At 35.0% G+C, this 9427-nt stretch overlaps 1 protein-coding gene across 1 annotated transcript in view; it reads right to left on the bottom strand.

The window, feature by feature from the left end:
• Positions 1–212: 212 nt before the first annotated feature.
• Positions 213–9427, bottom strand: part of KIF18A (kinesin family member 18A) — a gene marked incomplete at both ends in the record, with an annotated part of 38114 nt that continues 28899 nt past the window's right edge. The window contains 5 exon segments of the mRNA XM_084263725.1: positions 213–335; positions 337–356; positions 2111–2220; positions 4693–4797; positions 5278–5758. Of these exon segments, the coding sequence (XP_084119851.1) occupies positions 213–335; positions 337–356; positions 2111–2220; positions 4693–4797; positions 5278–5758 (839 nt within the window).

Here is a 9427-nt window from a genome sequence, read left to right as displayed (position 1 = left end):
TACAAGAGACATTCGTAAGCTTCAACAGGAGACAAAAGATGAACTCATTTTGGAATGAAAAAAATCCTCATATTTCTGAAAAGTGGTTCTTTCTAAAATAGTGCATTACTGAGAGACATCTTGAACAGAACAATTCATAGGAAGAAAATGAAAGTCACCCTTTTCTCATTTGCTAGCCATCAATCCTGCTTGGAATATGAATGAACTCAGAACTAAATCCTGTTTTTTTTCTTACAAGCATGAAGTAAAACATTTTTTGATGTCCTTGATTTAACACCCAATGCTATGTTTCCTTCAGAAAGGCATCTGATGATTTCTTGGCACAACCTGTTCTTACTTCCAGCTCGTTTTAACTCCTAGTGAAGAAAGAGATGTTATTACAAACAGGACATACTCATTCAATAACATAAGCAGAATTTGGCCTACCTGGATATCCTTTTCAGAGCAAGTCTAAGAATTATTACAAGTATTTTTTTGTCCATCTTAAACGCATAATTTTCATAAGCAAAAATGTAATCACTCTCAACTCAGTAATCAATTGTACTAATTGCCTAGAAAGTCGCATGATTAGATATCCAATTGACACAAGTAGCTATTAAAAAGGCACAGTTGTTACATAAAAAAAGACGACTGATGTGTGAAAATTTTATAATTCTGTATTATAGAGCAGTATTGAAAAATGAACAATTTGTCAGAGAAAGTTTTGTCTAATTCAAAAGCAGTTCTTCCTCTTAGGGATTTAGAAGTGACCTCTAATGGTCCCTTCCAACCTTACACATTCCATGATATGGTCATACTTCCTCCAATGCATGCTTTTGAAAATACAAAACTTTTTACATTCAGTTAAACCCTGAAGCATCAAAAATCTGTTTTCCATTTCACAAGGTGGTGCGTCATTACATAGTTTCTTAATACCAAGGTACTAACTGATAGCTTCATAAGCCAGCCTTTCGTAGCAGATATTGATACTGACATAATGTATACACACTTTGTCTAACTAACAGTTACTTATTTGGCAATGTTTGGCCTCAGATTTACACTTTTCAGAAATTTTTTTGCAATAGAAACCTCAACATTTCTCATGAATGTAGACTCATACACATTCCTATGTATTTGCTCCCTCACATCAATTCTTACATAAAAACACATGTGCTCTACCAAACTGGGGCATTTCCTATGCCACAGGGAAGAGCTACATTATTTGACTCATAAGAACAGCAGACTAAAACTTCAAGCAATCTTTTATCTCCCCTCTAATCTGCCCAAGAACAACACTAAGAAACATCATTAAGTATATTTCTGGACACAGAGGAGGAGACGACAAGTGGGTAGAGATAAAAGGAAAATTGCAAGGATCAGCGCATTAAAATATACTGCAAGTGGAAGCAACTTAGTGTCATGCACCAGGAAAGACAGAGGTTTCTTAGAAGTGGTGAGCAAGAGACCTTTGTGAACATCGACTTGAAAAAATTATTTGTAACTACTTTTGTTATGGTGAAGATTTATATACCTCAGAAGCTGTGCAGACTTTCATGGAATAACACCTGAGTATTATTATTAGTAATCTGTTAGAAGCTAAACAATTCCTAAATATTGCTTTAAAACATTTTTTCCTCAGCTATTTTGTTGGCTCAAAATAGCCACAAAATTTAAGTGGTAGGTCTCTGAAAAAGCCTATATCTGTTAAAAAAACCCAAACACTGTGGTATTATAAACCAAAGGCAGTTAAAAACAGCTATGGAAGTGATTAGAGGTTTTTTGTTTCTTGCTAAACTGCACTTGGCAAAGAAAAAATTAGTAAAGTTCACCAGATCTCTCAACAATCACACAAAAATTTTGGTGGAAGACCCTAACTCTTGGGTAAAAGCTTTCCCAACAATTGTGTAGCAGTATCTAATCAAAACTCAATACCATCTAGATAACTGGTTAAGACATTCAGGCTTTCTTTTTTTAATGAATGGATACACTGTTCAAAACAATGGCTTAGGGTACTGATCACAGCGAAACATGCTGTTAAATTGACAAAACCTTGAATACTGAGCTCAAATTTGGGCCTCCTGTACAAACACTATTAGCAACGCCATGTCATACGGTTGGTTTCAGCACTTACCTGCTATTTTGGGTACCCGCAAAGCTCTATGGCTTAAAGCAACCTCTCGTCGAATGCGTTTTGCAGAAACAGGATCTTGCAGGCTGCATAACCCAGTGTTTGATGCAGAACTAGAAAAATAGCCAGAAGAGAGCTTGCTTTCAGTAAAGTGATTAAGCTAAATTATAGCAGCTTAGGCCTTGCAATGTAGAAATACATTAGATGATATTATCCAGTATTGGTTATATATAATGGAATGCAAAGAATAAACTAATTTATGATATGTATATATATATGGATATTATTCCCCTTTTTTCCTTTCAAACACTTAACAAGGATGTTAAGTGAAAGTAAGATCTAAAGTTGCCACTTACGTTAAAATGCAGACCAATATGTCACAGGTTTTTTTTGGAAACCACAGAAGCCAGTTTGATGGCCATGACACACAAATTTTACTAAGAAGTAATTTTAACACTTGTACAAAATCCTTAAAATGACCAAGCTATGTTTACTGAACAAATCATAGTTTTTTCTTGCTTCAATTTTTCTACAGCCTTCAACATCGTTAAAGGGGGTGGCTTCATAGCAGACAATACTTTTTAGCTAATCTGCAAGGAAGTTGTTATATCTTCAAATTCATTAAGACAGAACCTTTATATTTTGTAGCCTTTTAGATGATGGACTTGAGATCTCGAATGAAAATTACAAACCTACCTTACTCTTTGACATTTGCCTTGCTAACTTCCCCAGTTCCATTTTGTAAAACAGCCTCATAAACAAGCTAATTCTATTTATGTCCCAAGTTCCCATGCTTTTCCCATTCCTCTAATGATATTATATTATTTCCACTTTATAGTCCCCTAACTTACACTAGTTTTCTTAATAATGGTTTTCCACCTAAACAAAATATATAGCAAGCAGTAAAGACTAAGACTCATCTTGTGCCAGCCCTAAGATCAGTTCCTGCATGATTCTTAGGAGACAACTTATGCCAATAGCAATGTGATGCTGTTTAATAAAAGCAGCCTATGTATTATGACTGACTGCTCTTACACCTTGTTCTAGCAATATTAACTGTTTAAAATTATATTTCTAATAGAGAAAACATCTGAAATTTAGATTTTTATTCTCAGGTTAAGAGTTGGCTGACTGGAGTGAACTGTTTAAAACAAGGAAAACAAGGGAAACTAAGTGGAAAAAAGGAAAGAAGAGAAAGAAAAGAAGGTACTATGTGAAAAGTAAGAGCATATTGCTCTCCTTCGTAAATAAGAAGCTTTCATTCCTTCTCTTCAACATGGACTGCTAGACAAAACCATAAAGAGTTTTTGTTTACAGGCAGTTAGTTCAGTCTGAGACAGAAGTAGTAATTCCCAAAAAAGTAATAAAAACGGTGGAGTTTTCCTGTAGTGCTGTTCTAACTTGGAAACTGGGAAACATATGCTTGAGACATGGAATGAGGTAAAATATCAGAAAGAGCTAGTCTTTTGGGAAGAGATAAGCCTAACTTTGGAAATGATTATACTTACTACAAAAAGAGTACTCCTGAAGTCTGTTTCAGAACATTTACCTTAAGATAAATCAGATTCCAAAAGTTCCCATGCACCCCTCTTAAGAGAAACTAGAAAACTAAAGAGTGGTTTACTTTAAGTTAATAATAAACTATTTGAAAATTTGAAAGTGTTTTAGAACAAAAATTAGTAACAATTAGAACAGGAACATAAAATAGAATCAGGTAAATATTTGATCTTCTTGGAAGACCATCTCAAATATGCTAATGAAAGTGTTTAAGTTCCTTCCATGTCCTGTGATCTCTCTATAGACCTTGTTCCAATAGTCATGAAACATTTTCTGTAAGATCTATACTGTAGCAGCTCCACTCACTATTAAGCAACAGATGACTCAATTCTAAATAGGTTGTACCAATGTTTGCTTTTGTAAAACGAAAAAAGCTGATTCATCAGTATAAACCTGATAGCTTATCCTTACATTAAGATGACCAAACAGACCAACAAGAAGTATTTCATTCAGCATCTGTTCAGTTTCTGCTTTGCTGCTGCTCCTACTGAAAAGCCTCTTTCAGAGTTATATACCAGAAGTGAAGAAATGGGAGTTCTTCCCACAGCAGACCACAAGAATGAAGTCATAATAACTGAGACTGGAAATGAATAATCAGAAAAACAAAGGCACTGGCCACATAAGTATTGTTAAGCATTTTCTCCACTTTCTATTTTGGTAGTTTCTAATGTGTTCCAGAAAAGGCATAACATTTTCAAACAAATTAGAATTCTAATTGATGGAATTTCTCCTTTCAGAATAATGCATCATCTTTCTATTTCAAGTGGACAGCAGATATGAAAGACACAAGATTACTTTGTACTTGTTAAAACAATGGAAGTTTTTAAACCAAGAGTAAGAAAAGAATCTACTCAACTTGCTGTGAAAAAAGAGAATTGTCAAACATATTTGAGTCAGAACATCTCATATGTAGGTCCTGATGACTTTTACAAGAGGTTTTAAGATTCAAAATGCAATACTGAAACTGAAGTGAGAACCTAAGTATTGAATACAGACTCATTTGTACAGAAGAGTTAGTTTAATCTTACCTTAATACCTTTCTTTTCCTCTCAGCAGCAGAAGTCATTGCCATATATGAGGGCTTCTCGACTAGTGAAGTAGGATTTTTGATTTTTAAGTGTGGGAGGCCAAGCCTGAAATAAAATAATTATATTTTTGCAAAATCTATTTGGGGTAGAAATCAAGCAAAGTTGTTCGTAACTGTAAAAAAATATATGCTGACTTGAAAAACAATACTAGAAATATGTTTCAATATTACTACTTGAGGCAGCTTTAACAAGGGCATTTCTCAATATCAAATAGACCTTAAAGTATCCATTTCACAGACTGCAAAAGTACATGTTAGAGACAGTATCTTGTCTGAGGCATCACGAACAATTTCATAAGTGCTATATTATCTCCTCAGTACATATCTAGTAAAACAGGATAAGTTTTCAAATTCATCTGTCACTAACATAACATTGATTTCAAATAATAGCAGAATTGAATATGATGCCGATTAAAATTAAGGGTTTGATTTTCAAAGTGTTGGGTTTTGAAATAAAATTGACATCCATAGAAGAACCCAGCTGTGAAGATAAACGTGATTAAATTCTTTGGATAATATTCCTTGCCTTCGCAGAATGCTACTGCTGCATGGCTGTGCTTCCTTCACAGAGTCAGTAGATATTTCAGCTGTTTCACCTGTCCCTTCATAGAGAATTACTGTCGAGTCCATGTCAACTTCATTGCGCTCCGGAACTAAGTCACATGTGGAGTCCATAATACTTGGCTTTTTCACTGGCATAGCTATATTACATGTGTTGATTTCCTGAACGCCTGCAAAGCGTGTATTTTTCTTTACCACAGTCTCTGTACAGCAGCTTTGTACTGGCTTTCTGCAAGATTCTGGCGTATACACAATAGGGCGGACCTCCTTGGTAAGAGAATCCTCCAGATGATGCAGGCTGGAGAGCTTGGATGCAGCAGGACTTTGAACTGTGACTGGAGAGTCCATTAGCTTCCGTCTAGTCCGTTTCTGCAGGGGTACTGTACACGCTACTGTTTGCAGCGTCTTTTCAGTGATTTCTTGTGACAGCGTACCAAAACTCGTACCTGTGCAACACAAGCAACCACCATTAGTATATTTACCTATGTTTACTACTTAAATATTGCTTTTGCCTCTTCTCTTCCCTGCTGAAATGTGTTTATTAGCAGAAATTGTTACAAATATAATTTATTTATTTTACATATTAATTTGATCATATAACTGAAATTATTTCTATTGCAGCATTGTCCAGATGGTAGCATTTGTTCTGTGGCACTCAAAGTATTATAAATATGCATAGGCTGATATAGTTAACCCCAGAGATATTACAAGTAATCACAAGTAAGATATGACACATGACAACAGGGAATGGAAGAGTATTGAAAATGATCACATTATCAGAACACAACTCAAACTAAGATGGCACTATCTCAGCAATCTACAGCTGCCGCTTGATCACAGCTATTTTTACCCTAGCAAATACCATGCAGTAGAATGAGAGACTGTTGTAAAAGGAAGGACACACACTCACTTAGAGGGACACTCTTTCACATTATAAATGAGAAATTAGTTTTGAAAAAAGGGAAAGAATACTTGGATCCTGTCATCTTAATATATCAACTCTGGGAAAAGCTCTTTGCTAAAAGCCCCACTCCCAAAAATAAGAAAGGAAGTAATGCAGCAGTCATTGGTCCTTCCCACTCATCCTGATTAATAGTATTTTTCTTGAAATGTCCTAATATTTGTTTTTTTCAAGCTGGTGGTAATAAAGACAATCTCCAAAGAGCAAAAAGGCCTTTCTTTCATTCAAGTATTCGGTAAAGCAGTATCATTTTAAGACAGAACACTAGTCAAATGGTTAAGCTAGTGGCCACGAAGTAGTTAATAAAAAATAATGATTTTTAAATAAAGAAATCAAGAGTAAGAAAGGGCTGTCAAAACATCAACTGCTTCTATATTTAACTTTCAGTGCCAACTGCAGAAATAAGTTTCCTTAAGATGTCTATGAATTGGCCCCACTACAGCTGGTAGCCACAGCATCATACATTCCCTTTCTGCATCACCTACTCCATTCCTATGAGCAACAGAACTGTAAAAAGAGCTCCTGATTTATCTGCTCCTGCAAGTTACTAAGGAATTAACTATGGTATTCATATAACAGTGTTGATAAATATTTATTTCTTCTAAAATTTCATTACATTTTTGCCTCAGGGCAAGAAAGTCAGGTTGAACTCCTCAGCCTGAATGCTTCTTTAGTTCTCTTTCATGTGTTAATAGATATGGCATTTTAGCTGTTCCATAAAAACTTTTTGAAGAGGAGGAAAATTGATTAAAACCCCGTATTGCATTATTCCACCCACCTCCACGTTTGGTTTCTTACAAAAAGCAAATACTAAGTGATTGTAGTCTTTTCTCTGTTTACCACTTCTCAGCCCCCATTTAATTTTGACCTCATTACCCAGTTGCAACCCAATTTGTCACAGGCAAGAAGCTTCAAGAACACCACTTCTCCCAAGCACCTTGGGGAAAGGCCCAGATAAGAGTCTCATTGAAAGACAGCCATCAAAGGATGATCTCAGCACCAGGTGTTTTTGCATACACTTTGGAACTAGACACACACACACTACGATGGATTACTCGTGCCCAGCTACTGAATAAGATGCCCAATTAGAAGATACAGATTAGAGCTGTGAGGATATAAGAAAAGACTTAAAAGACCACCAGGAAACCTAGACCTGTTCCAGGAGGGTGGAATGGGTAGCATTAAAGTGTGCACAAGTAGCAAGTAAATTAGATCGCAATATATAGGGCACAAATCTGTTCTATGTTGCCAGAACTTAATTCAATGAAACCACTGAAAAAACCCAAAGCAAACATTTATTCCTCACTCAAGGGCTGTTTGAGAAAAAACAATGTTTAAACTACTATGGCTCAACAAATATGCAGCGTTTTATCCAACAATGTGTAAACAATAAAAGCAGGTTAATTTAAGCTGAACTGCTCATGGGAAGAGATGCCTAGAAGATTTACATGAACAATTCAATTATGCTGTTTTCAGCTTTGAAGAAGCACAAACATGGAAACAGGCCTGAGAGGGCCACTTCACATGAAGTAGCTGGTTTGTGAATTTGGATGTGTGTGCTTGTGTGAAGTTCACAAAATATATGTAACAGATTTTTTTTTAAACGCAAAATGCATTATTTCCTCGTACCTAATCTTCCTCTAATTCATGGCAAGCATTCACCAGTTGAAGCACAGCAGGTTGAGACATAGTAGCTTGACTGTAACCTAAACATTAAGCTAATTTGAATATTTGCCACAAGCAGTGACATGGAAAGGGTAGTATAAAAGGGCTTGTGTATTTCCCTAATGTTTTTTACCTCTATCAGCAGTAATATAAGTCTACTTTAATGAATACATTTTCTCTCCAAGACTTGGTAGGATTTTATTGGTAATGAGCAAGAAAGTTATTTATGAAGCATTTTCAATATGTACTCCATGATGCTATCAACAATACTATGTTTCATTAATGTGGTTGCTCTTTAATTTTGATTTCATGAATACAAAATTCTATGTAACTGACTAACATTTCTTTCCTTATGTTTTTTTTCCCCAAGTCATCAACCAAAGATTGAGGACAAACTTTGAATTATTTTTGAAGAATACAAGAATAAAAGTTATCTAAGGATTCCAATCTAGTAGCTTTGAAATAGCTGTCCATGAAACATTTCATTTAAAAATAATACTTTTTCTTCTGCTTGTATCTATCTAAAGGTGTGTGCTTCGGGAAAAATTATGGTCAGAAATCTATTTGTTGTTACATTAGGATAGGGAGGTTCCAGTTTCAGAAAGTTTGCTTACTGTAAGACACTGAGGTTTTGCTAATGTCCTAAAGTTACTAGGAAGGAAGTCTGATAGAGAAACATTTTGGTGAGAGTGCCAAGTTTTAGAAGCTTCTCCAGGACTAAATGCTGGAAGCATTTTTAAATTAACTGTAAATGCAAGCATTTAAACCATGAACTAAATAGGTAAAGACGACAAAAGTATTGCCAACATTAATAATTTGTTGAATTTCATCATAAAGAACAGTATTTCATACTGCAAGACAAGTACATTAATAAAAAGATAGTTACAGCAAGTCTATACAGGGCAAATATAAGCTGTTAATAAAACCCCAGACCTATTTTTAAAATCTATTTCTGGAATGAAACTCATTGTAAAACAAAGTTAAAACTAGCTTTTCTTGCCAGTTAAGTATTGGAAAGAATATCAATTATTCAAGAAGTGTCCGTTCTCAAGGCTTTTTGTGAAAGCATTAAGTTGCTCCTAACACAGTAAACAAGAAAGCAAACAAACCCATCACCTGTAACTTCATAATTAACTTTGTTTCACTAAACATGAACCAAACAGGATGTCACAAAACTCAACAACCCCAACACCTCAATTTCACATTAGCTTGCTGTTATACAGTATATAGCACTAAAGTTATGAACTCAAAAAAATAAAGGAAGAAAAAATTTAAACCCACAAAATAAAGGAATATCAGTGTTTTTATTTGTGTCTTAAGGAGGCAAGATACTGAAGCCAGTTTCATTTTTTTTCAAGTGCTTTTAATTGCTGCCATTGAGAATAAACAATAGCTACAAAACCACCACTCATTTCAGATGACTTCAAATGGTCATGGTATCAAAAGTTTCTCCTCTAAAAAAAGTCTTTTTTCAAGAACCTATTTTCAA

Source organism: Gallinula chloropus (assembly GCF_964237585.1).
Source record: "Gallinula chloropus genome assembly, chromosome: 4".
Lineage (NCBI taxonomy): Eukaryota > Metazoa > Chordata > Aves > Gruiformes > Rallidae > Gallinula > Gallinula chloropus.
The sequence above is the reverse complement of the archived record's forward strand: the minus strand, read 5'-3'. Positions and strand labels throughout refer to the sequence as shown.